The sequence below is a fragment of the Cyanistes caeruleus genome, chromosome 4 (genome assembly GCF_971803275.1).
Source record: "Cyanistes caeruleus chromosome 4, bCyaCae1.hap1.1, whole genome shotgun sequence".
Taxonomy (NCBI): domain Eukaryota; kingdom Metazoa; phylum Chordata; class Aves; order Passeriformes; family Paridae; genus Cyanistes; species Cyanistes caeruleus.
This window is the reverse complement of record NC_141704.1, coordinates 33,092,508-33,111,792: the sequence shown is the minus strand read 5'-3', so window position 1 is coordinate 33,111,792 and position 19,285 is coordinate 33,092,508. Positions and strand designations below refer to the sequence as shown.

Here is a 19,285-nt window from a genome sequence, read left to right as displayed (position 1 = left end):
GCATCCAGAATAATTAGTGAGTCTTAAATTTATTTAAAACATAGCCTACATTACTAGTCTTTGCAGATTTGTGCCCTTCATTGCATCATTTATATCCCTTACATGTGAATTTTGTGACGGACTAAAGGAAAACATTTAGTAAGATACCATTATGAAAATACTGGCAACACATTAAAAGGTCCTTTCTGCAATGGAGAAAACCCACTTTAACACATCTGTTCTAAACATGATTTGAAATTAGTTCCTCCCAAGTAATGGTATCATATACCCATACCTGCCAGCTGGAAATAACCACACATAGGGAAATGTTTAAAGTGTAATTTGCCTGGGCCGTTTTTGAAGAAAAGATCAGATGTGGGATAAATTGTGATACTTAAAGCAAAAATCCTGTTTTTAACCTGAGAAGTACAGAGGATGACTAGGGACCATGTTCCTCCAGAAGGCATCTCAGCACCATGACAGCTTTACTTCTACCTTCAGGAGTTCCAGAATAGACTTTTTTTTTACTACTGGGAATATGCAAGTATCCTGTATTCTTTCTTCTCTCTGGACTCTTCTCTGTGAAAACATTGAGGTACTTAATCTTGTTCTGCTGTCACCTGCTACTGAGCATGCTGTGCTGAACTTGTGTCCCTCTTGAGTTTGTTAGCCAGGAACCAAGCCCCACACAGTCCTTCATGATGATTCAACACAAGTATATAAGTTGGAATCCAGAGGATGGTTTGGTGCTGAACTAAAAGAGCTCTTGCCATGTCAGATGCTGGTTGGTTTCTTTTCTTTCCTTTATTTTTTATCTGGAGAGTCTTAATACTCTTGAGAGAATTGTGATGGTTGCAGTTCTATCTGCATTACAGCTTGTGTCAGGAATGTGTTTTTGAAGTGAAGCTCCTGATGGCACCTGCCTACTGTGCCTTGCTTTGCACCATAAAATGAAGTTTGAGAGCTGGATTAAATTGGAATGAAAGTAAAGTGGAAAATATTCTGCCTAGAGCTAATATGCATTCAGCCCATGGGACCAGACTACGGCTTGTCTGGCACCACACCTCCAATTCACCTTCACATCCAGAGTGTGGAATGTCACTTCCTCAGCATCGACTTTGTTTCTGTTTTGGTCTTACTGTGCTTTCCTACATGTTCCTTTAGATTAGCCTGTGATACAGATCAGTTCCTGTATATCTGAAGGCAAACAGCCATGGAAAAATCCCTCAGCCAAGTGTGGGAAAAGTGAAAGGTTTTGTTTTACATTACAGGCTATGTAGTGTGCAAACTCCCGTTGGTACCTTTGGCTCTCCTGACTGAATCCAAACCCCATGTAAGATTTATTCTGCAATTTGGTGCCCTAAAAGAGAAATTTCATTGCGGGCTTCCATCAACACGAGGTTTTTGGACACTGTAAATACAAGGAGTGGGAGATGACGCGTTTGTGTCACCTTAAAGTGAGAGTCATGCTACTCCTGCTGTGCTTGTTCATAACAGAGCTGGAAATTGCTTACTTTGTCCCATGTGGAATTTTGTTTATATGGTAGAGCAGAAAGGCAAATGTTTCAACATTTTTTTACCAAGTACACTTAATCTCACTTAACCTTCCCAACCCACCAGCCACCTACAGTGGGGCTTTTCTCAACTAAAAGATTAGTGTACTGTAGTAAGAAATAAAGCATTTTTGGGCAGTGAAAGAGGATTCAAAATAATTGTGTTTTATGCTTCATTGATTCTTCTTGCTTTCTGTTACCACTTTGCGTAACCTTTTACTAGTAGCAGGATTCATTAGTTCAAGATTAAAATTCTTAATTGCCCTTAGAAAACTGGTGGGAAGCAAGTCTTCACCTGCAGCTGACATACCTGTGGTCTGAGCTAGAATGACTGTATCTTGAAAAAAGGAGAGCTGAGTTTTTATATTTATTCAGGTTTTGGCCTATTTTCTAACAGTGCAAATAGACAAGCCATTTTTGCTATTTGCATTTTTTTGTAGCTATGCAGAGATGGTTTTCATCTTCTTGTCCTCACAAAATACAAGTTAAACAAAAATCTGCTGTCTGTGCTCAGCTCTTTGAACTCTGTTGTGCTGTAGAAGAACAGTCTGATGCTGTCATTTTTTAGCGTTGAATTTAAAGGTTACGGCTATTGTAAGGTTTTTGGAGGGAATATTAAACACCCCATTTTTCATTCTTGAAGAGAGTGTTTAAAACAGAAGTTAATGCACATCTGAGTAGAAAGTTATGTGGAAAGTATCTTCAACTAAAATAGCAAAAATTTTTAGGGGAAAGACATTTGGCAAATTTAGCAATACTCTGTTATGCAAAATATGTGGCTCTTTTTCTTTTTTGCAAGATTTAAAGCTTCGCATGCCGTTTGTTTTATCCATCAGGATTGTGATCTTTGGCTTCTGGCTGCAAACACTAAATACAGGCAAGAATGCAAGGTTGTCTTATGGCACAATGCTGCAGGAAAGCTGTTTTGACCATCACTTCTATCCAAGCTGGCGAAGCAGAAGTAGATAATTTCTGGGAATGTGCCTTGTGTTTCTCTGTAGTAGTGCTGTGTGAGTCTCTGAAAAATGACACAGATGTCCTTTGCAAAGGGCATTGCCTGCACTGAAAGCTAGAAGAAGGCTGCTGTACAGGCTGAGAATTTCCAGGAGCTTCTTTGTCACTTCAGTGTATCTGATGTTTGCCAGCTTTTGTGCCCACATCCAACTCCTCTGTCTGTTTGTGTTCTGGGCCACAGAACACATGGCTGTGGAGCTCCAAAGAGGATGGAATTTGTGCATGGAGATTCTAATGGGACTACTTCAACAGGTGCTGAGGTGTTTCCATGCTCTAGATCTGTGCTACCAACACTGATGCAGTTTTTGCTGGGACGTGCAGCCTGCTGGATGCTTGAGCTTTTTTCAGAGTACAAGAGTGTATTTTATCCTCAGACTCCATGAGGGGAGCGTGCCATGGTTCAATTCCAACATGTCACATGATTAGAAATTACTGTAATACAGCAGGCAGTCTAATGATTATCATCTCATTAGACCTTTCATGTCACTTGCTGCATTTTTTATTAGCCATAAGGCTAGTGGACAAAATGTAATATTTGTTATAAAACTAAAACGCAGTATTTGCTTTTTTGGGAGTCTGCATTCATTGCTTAAAATGAATTCTAAAGGAAACGCTATTTACTGGAGACAGCTGGTAATTTAAGAATACAGAACACAGGTTATGCTTTAGCATATCAGTGTTGATCATCATCTAGACAAAGCTTGTAGCAGCTGGTCTTCAACATCCAGCACAGGTACCATCACAAAAACCCAAGGATCTTTGAGATACTGAGTTTGGGAAGCAAAGTGCTTGCCACATGTGAGTTTCTAAGGTTAAATAATGTCTCTAGACTTCAACATCTCCACCCCAGGATTTGGCCATACATCCACACTTGTGTTTCTGTAGGGTAGCTAAAACTGCTGTTTCTGCTTTAGCCTTTACCTCATAGTCTAACTACTTCTCAGTTTAGAAAAAAAATAGGTTTTTAAATACTTGAAAATTATGCACTCGTAACTTTATTGCTGCATGGCTCTGTATTTAATATTTCTGTTCATATTTTCTTATTTATTCTTATTTCTAATTATGTATCTCATCCATTTAGTGTATGTGTGCTAATTTAAGGAGACCTGTCAGTTGTGGATATAATCAATCTTTGCTTCTCTTTATATACAATAGCTACAATAGAACATATTAAATGTCAGAAACAAAACAAAAGAAAAAATAAGTTTTATAAATTAACTGTTAATTAATAGGAGCATCTTTCTATGCTTGTCAGAGAAAGGAGAGGCAGCAAGCTGTCAGAACGTGACAGTTACCTACAGGTGCAGTATTTTTCATGGCACAAGCTGTTCTGCCATCATGATGGAGGCTTCAGGGGCAAATTCTTCATGCCTTAGATATATTTTGTCCTCTACATAAGGGCCAGGATAGATGAACTGCTATGCCTGGGTGGAGTTCTACTGACTTGGAACTGTTGCAGTGTGGCTACACAGCTGACATTTCAAGGTTGTGGTGTGTTCCCTTAGAGCTGCAGCTAAACCTATTGCTTTAACACCCTGAAATACCTCTTCCTGCTAAGTAACATATCCCAGTCATTCTCTCACCACTTTACATCAGCTCTTTGTAGTGACATTCCTGTAGTTTTATGGAATCTATTTGTCATAACAAAACAAAAATACAAATTTTCACTTCCCTGCCATCTTATTTCTGCTGTTCAGCACATTGGCAAGTGCTTCTCTTTCATTTTAGGCTTGAACTGTAATTTTGTTTAGGACAAGGAGTTAAAAACATGTATGTGGACTGTAAATATTGTTACTCCATACAGAAGCTGCAGCTAGACTTTTAATATATTCAGTGTCATGCTCTGAGAGTAAGACTGAAACACTAAACAAGTAATGTAAAATAAAAAGAAAAAAAAAAAGTAGATGACACTTGCAGCTGTCCTCTGCATTTTTTTTCTGTTTCTGGTGTGTTGCACAGAAATCTGTAACTGTTTTTATTTTAATTTGATTGTATACCTATAACTTGTCTCCCAGGAATTATTTGCTGGTTATTTGACTTTGATCATTTTCCTTGAAGCAGAATTTCAAAGCCTTCAGGCTATGTCTGTAGAGGGCTGTCTGTACATTTAAGCTGAGAGTCTCATTGTCAGCGGACTAATAACTGCATCTGCTTTATTTGTATTTTTGGATGTCTGTCTGAGTGTGTTTTCCATGTGTTTATATGATCTGTGACTAATAAGACATGATTGGAGTAATAAAGCTCATTGTGTTAGGATGGAAATGTGCTGTTTGCCCTTTCTGAAGCTGTAGAAGGATGACCATGCTCAGGTGTTTGATAGGCTGCATTTGGTCCTTGATCCCTGCCATGATAGAAGGTTTAACTCTGCCAGTTGCAAGAGTTATTGCAAGTGTTACTGTTCCAGTTCAGGGAAGTAAAGTCTGATAGGCAATAAAGTTTTTTCCCTTCATGTTCCCACAGTTGTCTTAGGTTCATTCTTACTTGTTGTCTGGGAATGGTCTGTGCTTTTGCGACCCCATACCTTTCCCACCCTGGACACTCTGGAAAGTTACCAGAGGAGTTTCCAAAGGCCAGTTACCCATGCACGAAACAGGCCTGAAGTCTGATCCATGAATGCATGGATCAAAGGGATCCTGGTAGAAGTTCTTTGTCTTCCTTTTCCTCTTCAGTTAGGGGTGGTTTTTTAATTTTCATTTCAGGATTTAGGTAATGTCTTTTGAATGCCAAGAATTAATGGCGACGGATAGAGCAGATTATACATTATTTGTATTTGCTGGAAATGTTTTTTGACACAAAGCTGTAGCCATAGTCATCCACAGATCTGATAACTGTTACCATGGGTGACAATTTCCATTCTGCTTCTAAAGAGGATGAACTTTCTGAGAAATTGCACATATGTTAGATTTTAAATTAACTCAATGTTGGGCCTTGGAAAAATCTTAGTCCTTTCTGCCAATAATTTCATGTTTACCGTGACAAACCTATACTTCAGGCTTTTCACACAGTTAATGAAAATCTTAAACTTCATCTGCATCATCAGTGGGATACTGATGTACTAAAGTTACTGACAGTCTTTGCCGAAAGTGGGCTTTGGAGGGGTGCCTGGTGCATGCATTGGGAGCGGCGCAGCTGGTGAGTGTCTCCAGGGTGAGCTGAGCTGGGGCAGGGTACCGCAGTTCCCCCTGCCCGTGTGCTTCAGCAGCCAGGGCAAGCCAAATCAGGGAGCTGGAAAGTGGCTCTTTTTGGGAAAAACAGCTGCATGAGCTGGTACACTGTGCAGGTTCAGAATGTTGACCCAGGAGAAGGGCTGGCTGCCTGGGGCAGGGTGTCAGGAAGGCAGGACCGGAGCTCTGGCTTCCACAGAAGCCTGGGGCTCACCAAAAATTGCTATCAGGGACTTCATCTGGCTGCTGTTATGTGTGTGTGTGTGTCTCTGGTGGCTGGAATAGCTGGGCAGTGGGGAGGACTTGGTGGAGCTGCAGCACTGAATCAGTAACACTGTACTTTGGCAGTGCTGGCAACAGCAGCAACGTGGGAAGGAACCTTTCTCCAGCCTTTCTTCTCTTTGGGACTAGGAGCACTCATAATCCTTCAATCACAATAACATTCTCCTTGAAGGGTGTCACTGAAAGGCAAAACTGCATTTGTTTGAGTGCCAGAGATGTGTTTCTTACCTTCATAAACATACTTGCATTGACTTTTTTAGGTCAGTCTTCATTTTCAATTTTCTGAGTTTATGTATTTTGGGATTTGAATAATGACAATTTAGGAAAGAAGCTGTGGCTTCTTTTCCTGTCCTTAACTTGATATTTATATTTCAGTCTTAATCCAAGGTCATTTACCAGTGTTGGGGTATGGTATCAAGAATTCTCAAATATGATCAGGTCTGTGTACTGGATGAGAAATCCCCAGAGCTGCAAATGAAGAAAAGGATGTTGATGGAGATCTGTCTTCTCTCAGCTGTGTATTCACCAGCCCCTTTATGTATTTCTGCACCACACAGCAGCTGTTTGACACTGCCCCACTGGCAAGATGACAGCCCCTTCTGTGCATGTGACCCCGTTTTTTAATACCTTTTTTCTTCCATGCTGTGAGAAATGCTTTTTGAAAGTGGGGTGAAGATGAAGGGAGGAAGAAAGTGCTAACTGCCTTGCTCTGTGGTTCAAGTTCTGTGTCTCTTAGCAAATCCAACGGGTGGGAGCCCCACCCTCAACCAACAGAGGAAGTCATCGAGCCTATTTGCAGCACTTTATCTCATCTTTTTACGAAAGCATAGTAAACAAGAGAGAGAAACCAGAATTTGGTTGAGAGCAGGGGTGAATAGCTGCAGCAGAAGGCCTTCTGCCATTCTGAATTAAATCTGTGTGTCTAAGGTTGGGACTGGACATGACACAAGCTTCTCTTTGTCATAGCAAAGGAAGGAAGGTTTTTTCTTTCCCTTAGGAACGGGTCTATATGAAGAGCAAAGTATTTGACTCAGTATTCTGAATTTAGCTGTAGCCTTTCTGCAAACATTGTGTGTTGTCTTACCAACTGATTTGCTGTTCAAATATCACCTGCTTGTCTATGATGAGCTAGATACTATGGCCAAAGAAAGCTCATGTGCTTCCTCTGTCAGTTTACAAGTCTGATAGCCTCGAGTAGTGATTTACTGATTACAGAAAGCTTTGCAGCCTCTGCTTCCCACAAGACACTTGAGCTGTAAGGATCTGTGCAGATCCTTTTGCCTTTCTTCCCTGTGTTTGGTTTCGTGCAAGCCTCAGTGTCTTCCATCAGCTGCATAAGCAAATGCAGGGTATATGGGTATTTTGACCTCTTTTTCTCAGCAGTTGGATCAGTCCCCTTCCCCTGCTGTGTTTCATTCTTAGAGTGTCTCAATCTGGTTCTGATTCCACTTATTTCTCACGCTAGGTAACAGGAACTCTGAGGTCTGCATATGAATATCTTTGAAAGCTTTGCATGGCTAAAATCTGCTTTTGTATACTGCGGGATAAACCCCAAACAGAAATGTTTGGGCCATTTTGCTCAGCTGCTTGTCTCTGCTGTTACACTGACGATTTGGGTTTGATTCCTGAGCCTTGATTCAATCAGTTTTATATAGCAGAACAAGTTTGATGCTTTGCAGCAGTGTCTCAAGGCCAGGCTGGATGGGATTTTGTGCAATCTGGTCCAGTGGAAGGTGTCCCTGCAATCATAGCAGGGGAGCTGGAACTACACTATCTTTAAGGTTTCTTCCAAACCGAACCATTCTGTGGTTCTGTGATTCATTCACACTTTGCCATCTGCAAAATATGGCTTGTATTGAGAAAACACTGGAGTTTTGCACCGTTTCATAGGAATTAATACATTGCTTTGAAGTGAAGATTAGCAACTTTCATCTGTGGGTTTTGTATGGAAAGGCGTGGGTCAGTGTAGATGGTCTTGTGTGCTGCTGCTTGGTTTTGGGGGGTCAGATGGAAGAACACAGTTGCAATGTATAGCTGCAACATTTTTGAAGCAGGGTGGAGGCACGGAACAGTTGCATCATTGATGTGCAGGGAGGTTTCTCATGGTAGCTGAGGGTGTGGCCACAAAGATGCTAATGCTTCAGGAATTCTGGAGATGAAGCATCAAAATGCTCCACAACAGGCAACAGAGAGACTAAAGAAATAGGATGCATGTGGTAGGAATTTCATGAGATCCTTGCTAGCCCATCTGTGGCAGGAAAATCAAGTCCTGCTGTCAGTCATCTAAAGGTGAGGGCTAAAACTCATCTTCCTAACAGCAGATGTTACAAACTGCCACAGTTGTCCAAGTGGGACAAAAGTGTGAACAGCTCAGTGGAGGTCACCTGCTGGACTGTGCTGTCCCAAGCCCCATTGGTGATGCTACTGTCCCATCTGTCACTGAGCCCTTTTTAGCACTTGTTGGCCCATTTGTAACTCCAGGCTGTTTTCCTGTGGTGGATGGGGCAATTTGAAGATGTGGGGCCATGGTTCAGCAGGATGGAGCTCCTGTTCCAGTGCTGGCCTTAAAGTCAGCCTCTCATTTCTGACTTTGGCGGGGCAGTTGTGCTCAGCTTTGCTGACACTATTATTTGTGGAGCCATGCTGTAAACCAGCATACCAATCCAGGTTAAAATAACTCTTTCAAAACAACTGTGATCGGAGTCCACAGACGGTTTTGTCAGCATAACCGTGAGCTGACATGCTTTGTCCCAGACCTAGGTACAGGAACGAGAGCAGAAAGTGGAACTGCAGGTTACTGAGGCTGGAAATGCCATGTACATATCATGTAGAAATAAAATCAAAAGGCAGGCAGGAGGTAACCTAACTGAAATTGAGTATTGCAGAAGTTACTTCTGCAGTGTCAACTATTTTCTGCATACAGTGGAAAACGAAAACCCAACAGCTCATACTGCTGTTGTTTGGCAAGTTTGGTGGGTTTTTTCCCTCTGGCAGCACTCTGTTCTCATCAGGGCTCACACAAAGGTAGCTGGATAGTTGGTTCAAGGATTCAAATTAAGTTTGGAGAGGGGGCAAGTGCTATGGAGAGGTGCAGGGGATACTTTATGGCAATAGTTCCATAGAGCTCCCCCTGCAGTACAAGTACAGTTGCTTGGAGCATCAAGGGCAAGGCACGTGGGACATGGAAAAGTGGGGAAAAAGCCACTGATCCAAAGATCCATTACTGAAGCTGGATGTACCAGAAGACTAAATATTTGTTGAAATGCTTCCCCGGGAATTCAGGGTGTTAAACGTTTTTGCACTTCTTGGGTTTAATGAGGCACTTGAAACAGCCTTGCCTGATGTTTTTGGAAGCAAGCTGGGACTACCTGAAGCTGCCTATGCAACTTGTGAGGGAACTGGATTGGAATGAAATCTGGGTGTCAGACTAGGAGGTTGAGTTGAGCAGGGTTGTTGGGTGGGATGGGAAGGGAGAAAATCAGTGTTTGACACGATTGAGTATTTTCAGTGATTTGAAAAGGAACAGTCTGCATGTTTATTAAGCTCCAGGTTAGTAGGCTGGGGGCAGGACAGGACTGGGACTCAGAATGTTTGGAGAAACCAGCAAACATGGAATAAAATGAAAGAAAAAGGGAGAATGTCTACATTTTGTAATGCATAGTCAGTGGCTTGAATTGAGGATGAAGAGTGGTTGGCTTGGTACCAGCTCTGCAGAAGAGGATTGGAGACCTTCAGTGGTTTGTGAGACAAGCACAAGTGAACGTTGTTTGTTTTATGTACACAAACAAGGCAAACTGGCTGGGACATGTGACTGAGAAGTGTTATTGAATAATCATTTGACTATATAACAGTCAATAACGCCTAGGCTGGAATATGTACCCAGTTCTGGACACTAGGCTTCAAAAAAATGCAGCTTAAATGGAAGGAGTCCAAAAGAGACTAAACAAGCAAAGGTCTGGATAATGTTATCTGCAAGGAAAGGTTGAAGCAACTGCCTTTGGTCATTTTATATACCAGAAGACTGTAGGAGAACCAAAGTTTTCCAAAGGGATAGATGCAAAAAGGAAGAAAATAAATTGCTCTCTGTAATGTTTGCAGATAAGGTGAGGAACAAAGAGTATAAATTGTATGAAGGGAAATAGAAGTTAGACATTCAGAAAGGTTTTTAAATAGTAAAAACATTTGTGTACTGGGATAATTTCTTTGCAATAATATTAAATTTTTTTATGAGAGGTCTCCAAGAACAGGTTAGACAAACTACTGTAAGGAATAGTTTAGTGTATTTTATGCAGGCTGAGCAGTCAGAAAGCATCAGGTGATAGGAGTTTCCTCATCCCTAACCCTCTGTGGTTATAGCTGATGCTTCAGGTCCTAAGGGCTGTGGACAGAGTGGGAATGCTGCCCCACACCCCCCTGATTCACACAGGTTCTGCTCCACCAGCTCAGCCACTCATTCACACACAGTGCCAGAATGAGCCACCACAGCTGATACGGCTGAGAACAGTAGAGCTTTATCACTATGGGTAATTTTGGGTGGAATGGATAAAGCAGCACTCTGGTGAGCGAGCCAGATGGGTTATGAGGCACAGAAACAGTTTTGCAGGGATCAGTGCTAAGTGGCTGGGAAAGGCAGTGGTAGGAGCTGGAAAAGAGGCTTATCTGCACTGCGGGTCTCCTTTAGAGCTCACCCAGATTATTGTAATATCACCTTATTGCTTCGGAGTTCTTCATAGGATTATATTTTTCCTTTTTTTTTATTTGCTGCAGTAAAGTTAACAGGGTTTCTCCACAGCTCTGGGCTAAGCAGTCATTTCAAAGCCAAAAAAATGTGCAAGGATTAGTTAATTTCAAGTGGAGTATGATTTTACAATAGACACCCTATTCTGACATATCAACTTCATCCTAGATTGCTGAGGGAAGCACTGAAGGATTTGTGCCCTCTTGACATTTTCAGAGGTCAAATATGAAGTCCTCTGTCATGTTGCCAGCCCAGACAGCTACAACCCAGTGCACGTTTCCAGAGACTAGTCCAGAGAGACTGAAATTGTTCTTTACAAGATTATTTCTGTAGCAGTTCTGCATTACTTACTATTAAATGCATATGTGTTTTTCTTTTTTCCTTCTTAGCTACTCTTTTCTTGCCTTGTTCTTCTGTATGCAATAGTTTTTTCCTGGACTACCTGTGACACCAGCTGAACTCCTGCAGCTGACTTTTCTGACCATTAGCTGTGGTCAGGGAAATGTCACTTAAAGTTCATCTGCTGCCTCATACTGACAGCAGAGGTAGGCAGGAAGGGGAGAGTGAAGAATTACTGCTGTGTCTGCACATTCTGGTAGAGAGCTTTTGAAGACTCATGATGAATCCTGCTTTGCTTTTCTCCAGGGTAGATGTTTATGCAGATTTAAATGTTGCTTGTTATCTTTGCCCAAGTGGACCTGAGCTTTTATTTCACTTACCTGTGAGATGCTCACAATGAAAGGAAAGCACGTTCAGGTTCAAGCATGTGTGTATTCACAAGCAGCTCACTCGACTTGAGAATAGTATTGGTTGTTCCTTGCTCTTCATTGAAGTGCCGTGGTCAGACTGCCCAGGACACCTCATTTCAGGCATCAGCTGAGGCCTCGTTGGTGCCTTGGCTAGATGGGGAAGTTTTTTGCATTATTTTTGTAGTTATTGCAATACAATATCCCAACCATATCTCTTTGGTTTATGTCAAAGTGTGTTTCACACCTTGTGTAACTTTCTCTGGTGGTTTCTCTCAGTAACAAGATTTATGCAACTAATATGAGCAGGAACTATTTGCCCCATTATTGCAGAAGTCTGTATACTCACTGTGGTTTTCAGTCATTGTTAATTTATTCTACAAATTATTCTTCATTCACTTCTGTAGTCCAGATCCTATCTATGATGCCTGGCATGTTTGGAATTCCTGACATGTGGACTGAATTCTACTTCTTACCCCATTGATGTGAACCTAGAGATGATGCCTTTCCCTGGTCTTAAAAATTGAGAGCCAGACACGGTTAAGGGATAAGGGGTTTTACCTCCTATTTTAATAAGGATCCTTATGGTGCACCACTTGGCCAAGGTGGGATGTGCTGCAATGCACCCCCATGATAGGTCACCTGTACAATTTATAGACCTTACAAATTAGCATATCTAACAAGGATGCCCCAATGAATGGGAGGCCTGGATGAATGGTGTGATATTCCCTCATCTGTGGAATTTCCCCCTGGATGTGCCAAATCTCTAGTTTACAAGCTGTGTTCTAGAGGGGCCTTGGTTTCCCAAGATAGCGTAGCGTTTTCCTACCTCCTACTACGAGGCCTTTAGGATGTTTGGTCTCCTGGCCTAACAGAATACCAGGACTATGGTAAATTATCAGACTCAAAGAATTACAAATATGCATGCTAATAATACTGAGGATACATAAAAGTTATATAAAAGGTATATAAAAGAAAAGGCAAAAAATCATCTTGGCATCAGAGGGACTACCTTTCACAGAAGGTGTCTTAACACTTTCTGTGGCTACTCCTTTTCATTCTGTAGGAAAGGGCAGGGAAGGCTCCACATGCATTAGAAATAGTTTCTTACATTGCATTTATGCAGGGGCTTTTATTTCTTAAGTCTTTTGAGACTTTATTATGAACTTATATTTGAGAAATACTTAGTCACTGGTCTTAAGTGAAAAATAATTTGAGCAGACTATTTTTCACAGGACCTAGATGCAACACTTTGGAGTTACTAACTCTATGAGCTTAGTTTTCTGTCTTCAAAAGACTTGCAACTTACCTTTAAAGCTGAAGTTTTTTAACTTTTCTGTTTAGCTGGATGGTAAGTCAATTTAAGTTACGAGAATTTCAGAAATATAAAAAAAAATTATTATACTCCTTTCAGGTGCTTGTTAATACAAACCACAGTGTGGTCATTTTTTAAGAAAACAAGCTACTTGCAGCTTCAGGGAAACTGTGAGGAGCTACTGACACCATCATTACCCTCCCTCTCTGGTTTTACTGTGGGACGTGAGCTTTGTGTGCTCCAGAGGAGCCAGGCAGAGTGAGAGATTCCTCCAGGGTTAGTGTGGTCCTGGACAGCAGAGGATCAGTTTCTTAAAACCTGATCCATTTTGGCTCTGGTTTTAAGCAGGGTCCGAGGGGGCGAGAAGGCCTTTTCTGTGGAGAGCTGAAGTTAATTCCTCAAGCTGTGGTTTTCTGTCAATAGACAGATGTACTTTTCTCTCCAAGTGTCCCTAATTTCTCTTACAGGGAGCAGTGTATGTGTCCAGTGGACCTGCAGGATTTTCAACCAGTCCTTGCACGTGTAGAAAACACAGGTGCAGATTCAGGAAAGACTTGCAGCTTCCTTTGACATTAAAAGATAGTAAAGGGGATTTGCAGTTCATTAGCATTGTCCCCCATCATTCCAACCATTTGACCTCTTCAGTGTTTCAGAGCCATTCCCATAAGGGTCCTGGATATCTTACTGTGTCTTAAAGCTTGTAAAAGGCTTTCTTGGGAGGCTGGTTTTGAATCATATTCTTGGACCCAACTTTGGGAACAGTGACTAGTTTGACTTGAAGTGTACCTCTATTTGACTCCAGTGGCCCACAAAAATTTCAGATCAGTTCCTGTGTCCCTGTGCTGTCAGATGGAGTATGGCAATTCCCACTGCTTTGCACCAGCTGGAGATAAGCCTCACTGTGTTGGAAGATGCAGGAGGCAGTTGCTGTGGTGTTGTTAACTTGGCCTGAAGGGTTGTGCAGTGAGAGAACTTCCATCATTATAATTCATTTCTCTAAATGCTTTTCCTCTCCACAGCTCTGAAAAGTCCAGCTGCATTTCATGAACAAAGAAAGAGTTTGGAGCGGGCCAGGGTAAGATGCAATATAATCTTCAGTGTTTTGGGAAAGTTTTGGAAAAGTCAGGAATGGTATGTCTTGTGTTTTGGGCATCCTGTAGCTGTTAATGACATGCAGAAGGGAATTGTTCATATTCTGGATGTAATACAGCTTTCTGTATTCAGAAATGCATTGGATTGGGTATTCTATAGCTTGCACGTGGTGCTGGTTAACCCTCAGTGAACTAATTGGGCCTAAAACCCATTGAATATGGTGCCTGGATTTTCCCTAGAGTCATCTTTCGGGAAGTGACTGATGCTCTTCTTCCCCACTGTCCACACACTTGGCATTTTTATTTTTATGGTGTTTGTTTTGCCCTTAAATGCTGTTAAATTATCATGTGGAGCTCAGTTCCACCTTTGAGGAAAGTTTGTCTGTTACCTGCACGTGCAGTTTTTACCTAGGAGACTAGAAAAATGGAAAATTGAATAGAGAGGATCCCCCTAAAATCTTGTGACACTGAAATCACAGACTTCTGGCTCTACAGAAAGAGGAAGCCAGGCATCATACTTCATGTGCCACTTTTTCTAACTGGGGAGTTTCTTGATAATTTCTGTTCCTCAGAAGGCCTCTGGGGATATTTTTTTCTGATTAGCCTACAGTGGAATGTAACTTGTTATGACTAAGTTTTGTTTGAAAAGTGAAAGCAACATAAGTAAAAAAATAACAGCTGTGATGAAGACCTGAAAGGGAGGCCCTTTAAACTGTGGAGAGATTGCAGTGGGGAACTTTGCATTAAGACAAATGACCAAAGGGCTTTTGCTTATTTCTCTTTTTTTCCTAAAACCTTATTAAGTTAATATTTTTATGTGGGCAATTGAACAATTATGGTGCAGTTTTCTGACTGACTTTAATACGTATATTCTCCAAAGGCCCATCCTGATATCCAGTATTTACTGGTCTATTACCTGCTGCTTCCAGATTCCCATTCCTTAGCAGTGTAAACAGTAACATGTTCAGCCTGTCAGGGTCATCTCTGTACATTGCTCCACGGCACTTTCTCCAAAGGCAGAGCTAAAAGCACCTCTGGAACTGAAATAAACCTTGTCACAGCATTTAGATTCTGCCCCCCAAAGGACTGCATGGGGCTTTTAGCTTAACAAATAACATATTCAATTTAATAAAATTAAAGATCCCCAAATCATAAGTCAGCCCTGAATGCCAGCAGTACATGAAAATACTTTCTGTGAACAATGAAACCAGTGCATTTATCTTTAACATAAAAATAAATGTCATGGATAGTTACCCTGACACAAGTTAGTGGTGATGCATACAATGGGAAAAGAAGACTTCAGCTCCTGAGGAAGTCCTTCCCAGTTTTTGTTCTGTGGGGTAGCATAGCACAAGTGACTGAGGTAATTACAAAGAAGGTCATCTTTAGAGTAAGCTCATTCTGGGTGCTCTGGGACAGGAGATAGGTCTCTTCTCCATTTTGTGCTTATTTAGATCTCAGTAACAGCTAAAGATGGTTGTTTTTCATTGTGCTGTTGAAGATTACCTCACTCCTGTCTGATCGGCTGAAAGTGGTTCTTGCTTGTCTATTTTTGCTACAGACAGAGGACTATCTGAAACGCAAGATCCGGTCCCGGCCAGAGAGATCAGAGCTGGTTAGGATGCACATTCTGGAAGGTATGGCAAGTGCTGAACATGAAAACATCAACAATAAACTGTATTGTAACTACCTTTTTCACAGCTTTCTGTTTTGCCTCTGACTTCCAAAGCTTCCTTCTGGTTGGGAGCGGGCAGAAGATCATGCCTGTTTCATGATTCCTTGGGAGGAATTCAACTCTGCTTGCTCGGAGATTATTCTCAGAAAAATCCATTGTGTGAATTCAAATTGTGCAGTTTTGTGTAGCTGAGCAACAAGGAAATAGAATGACCATGGATTGCTCTTCTGCTAAGGGAAGACAGTGTAAAATGTCCAAGAGGGAGTGAGGCAGATTGATCTGAGTAGTGATGAACCTCAGCTTCAGAGAGGGAGTGCTGTGCTGCTGCTGAGCACCAAATTTGGGGCACAACCAGGGGGAAAAGATGAACGAGAATTGGGTGACATCAGTTTGAGAACAGTGAATTTGTCACAAGGGCTACTGTAGTTATCTCTATAACCTAAATACACATAATGTGTCATATCTTTGTAGTGTGTAGTTCTCTGTTGTTATCTATCAGCTGGTTTTCTGTACAGTTACCTTTCTGAATAGAATTAAAATACTGCTGAAGGGCATGGGTTGACCATTGTTGGATTGATGCCATTTTATTTACTTTCCCCCAAACAGAGACCTCAGCTGAACCCTCCTTGCAGGCTAAGCAGCTGAAGCTGAAGAGAGCCAGACTGGCAGATGACCTCAATGAGAAGATAGCGCAGAGGCCAGGGCCCATGGAGCTGGTGGAGAAGAACATCTTGCCTGTGGAATCAAGCCTGAAGGAAGCTATTATTGGTAAGGTCAGAGGAGGATCTTTGTGGAGGGCATTTCCCACATGTGGCTGTGATTACCTATCAACCTGCATGTCTGAGAGAGTGCATGGCTGGTCTCATTTTCCTGGCCCAGGATCACAGGCTTTCAGCCCAAGGATTCGGAAAAGCAGATCTCCCTCTGGTCCAGATAATACTATGGAGTCATTAAATTATAGGGATGTAGACATTCCAGAATAGTATGAAAGCAGTTGTATATCCTAAAGACTTTAAAGACTGTTGAAGACTGTATTCCCTAGATTGTCTCCTTAAAATCCCTCTCTCAGTATAACGTCAACAATGTTGGCCAGGGGGAACCCACTGACTTAGATCAGGAGAGGAGACAGAACATAAACAGGTGTGATGAAACAAAAGATGTCTGTGAACTCAAAAACTTCAGAGGATTCAACCCCTTTAAAAATAAACCAGAACAGATGTAATTCATGCCAGTGCCATTCCAAGGGCTGAAAGGAATGCTGAGGAATTGCCTTCCCACTGCCTCAGCAGTGCTCTTTCCTGTCTCCCCAGACTGAGCAGTCTGTGTGCCTGTGGTTATTCATCCTCTCAAACATGCACAGCTACTGTAAAGACAAATGGGACACAACTGTGAGCAAGATGGAATACTTTCCATAAAAAAGCAGAAGGACAGTGTTGTGAGAGAGCCTGGCTTCACTGGTGAACACGAGGTAGTTGAGGAGGGGTGAACTTGTGAACTGATGCATAGGAGATGTGGCTTCCTTCTGACTGAGAAGTGCATCTCTGGATTCCTCTTGATTTTTTGGTGAGGTGCAAATTAATGTGAGAAAATGTAGTCTGAAAAAGCTTTGGTATATTACAAGTGTACACTCATGTGAATTTATCTACTGTGCATGTAGATGGACAGAAATGCTAATAGCAGCCAGGGCTACCACTTAATCCATAGCCCTTCTTGTTTGTAAGACTATAGGACAATTTGGGATTCTGTCTTTCAAGACAGAAGAATCCAAGAGAGAGTCTACCTTCCACCATACAGGATGAACACCAAAAAAGCCATGACTCAACCTTACACTCTCTAATCTTCTTCTTTGGTGCCAGATAATGAAATAAACCATACCACAGAGCTGGATTTGGACAGATCTGAGTATCTCTTACACTCATTGATCTTGCCTGCCTAGGGAGCAAGGGAAATGGTTCACCCCAGTCCACATCATTTTATTGTACTGATAGTGAGTGTAAACACTTAAACCTAATCCAGCTGGAACTCTGTTCTCTCATTTTTAGCTGGTGCTTTAAGCACAACTCTCTCCATGCCATCACTGTCTTTGTGAAATATCTACTGTCAAGTGAAGTCCTTTCTTACTCCACTTTACAGACCACAGTTGATGTTTGTGTTTTTAGTTGGACAGGTGAACTATCCAAAGGTTGCAGACAATTCCTCCTTTGATGAGGACAGCAGTGATGCCCTCTCCCCAGAACAGCCAGCCAGCCATGAGTCCCAAGGCTCTGTCCCATCGCCGATGGACTCCCGGATTTGTGAGCCTCTCCCTAGCACCACTGGTACATCACTAGCTCAGGTGAGAATGTGGAGGCCTCCTGCAGTGCCCTGGAGCTTCACACTGATTTGTGGCAGAGGAGCCTAGAAAGTGAGACTAAGGCTTGCCTAAGAGGTATAGTCTGTGAGATTTCACAAGGAGCCTTAGCTCCATGTGGTGTCAGTGATGTCCTCCTCTGGTTATTCACAAACCCTCATGGTGATGCCTTGTGGGGAAGTGGGCAGCCATTGCTTGGTGGTACAACCTGTGTGTAAATGAGCCCAGCAGGAAATGCTGGGAGATACAGGTGTTGGATTTTGATTCCCTTTTTGTCCTAAGAAGTTATGCTGCTTCTCAGGGACAACTGAAGGAGTGGGTTAAGGGAGTCTGATAAAGAAGCCCATGCTCCATCCTTCTAAGTGGACACTTCCTGCACTCTGTTAAATTATTTCCCTCCTCCTGTGTGTATTCATGATGCCTTTTTCTGTCCCTGCAGGGTTCATCCCAGTTGCAGATTAGCACAGACTCCAGTGAAACTCCTTTCCTACCTGAGCAGCCACCTCCACCACTGCCACCTCCACCTCTTCTGCCCGCTAGTCTTACCAATGGAGTGGCTCTTACTGCTGCCAAGCCCCCACCAACACTCATTAAGGTACTACTTTGGCTGATGTCTTCATTGTTGTAGCCTGAAGGAAGATAAGGTTACTTTTAAGCAGGTTTGGAGTTGGAAGTATTAGATTAACAGATGCAAAGGAAGGAAACATTTCTCACTAGTGTCTTCCTCTGACACTAATTGTAACATATTTAATGGGGTTTTCTGTTCATTGTTGTGTTCACCTTCTATAAAACGGATGCTGAATGCAAAATGTTTTGAAACAATCAGTGTTATCTATAATTAGAGTCAATGAGTCTGCACTGGATGAGCAAATGATCTGGTGTGCTGGGAAGGGTGACCTGCATTATGGTGCAGCATAAGCTGGTGCCAGTGAGGTGTCTGATGTCTCAGAGAGGCATGGAAAGACCCTGAGGTGAACAAACTGGAGAATTTCAAAATTAAAATCCCAATGTGTGTTCTGGCTTACATGGGGTGTTACATTATATCAGTGTTTTCATTCTTACTTGCTTCCTCCTTTTCTTCTAAATAGCAAAGCCAGCCCAAGTCTGCTAGTGAGAAGTCTCAGCGCAGTAAAAAAGCCAAGGAGTTGAAGCCGAAAGTCAAGAAGCTTAAATATCATCAGTATATTCCCCCGGACCAAAAACAGGACAAGGGAGCTCCTCCCATGGATTCATCCTATGCCAAAATACTGCAGCAGCAGCAGCTCTTTCTCCAGCTTCAGATCCTCAACCAGCAGCAGCAGCACTACAACTATCAGACCATCCTGCCAGCCCCACCTAAGTACGAGTCCCCAGTGGCAGCTCTCTTAGCAAGCACTTA

At 42.1% G+C, this 19,285-nt stretch overlaps 1 protein-coding gene across 10 annotated transcripts in view; it reads left to right on the top strand.

Annotated features, from left to right (window-relative positions):
• Positions 1-19,285, top strand: part of MRTFA (myocardin related transcription factor A) — a 122,353-nt gene that overhangs the window by 96,528 nt on the left and 6,540 nt on the right. For all 10 annotated transcript variants that reach the window (XM_086885668.1, XM_086885667.1, XM_086885669.1 and 7 more), the window contains 6 exons: positions 13,811-13,866; positions 15,444-15,519; positions 16,164-16,325; positions 17,717-17,892; positions 18,347-18,502; positions 18,996-19,246. In XM_086885668.1, coding sequence (XP_086741794.1) covers positions 13,811-13,866; positions 15,444-15,519; positions 16,164-16,325; positions 17,717-17,892; positions 18,347-18,502; positions 18,996-19,246 — 877 coding nt within the window. The remainder of the gene's footprint in view (positions 1-13,810; positions 13,867-15,443; positions 15,520-16,163; positions 16,326-17,716; positions 17,893-18,346; positions 18,503-18,995; positions 19,247-19,285) is intronic.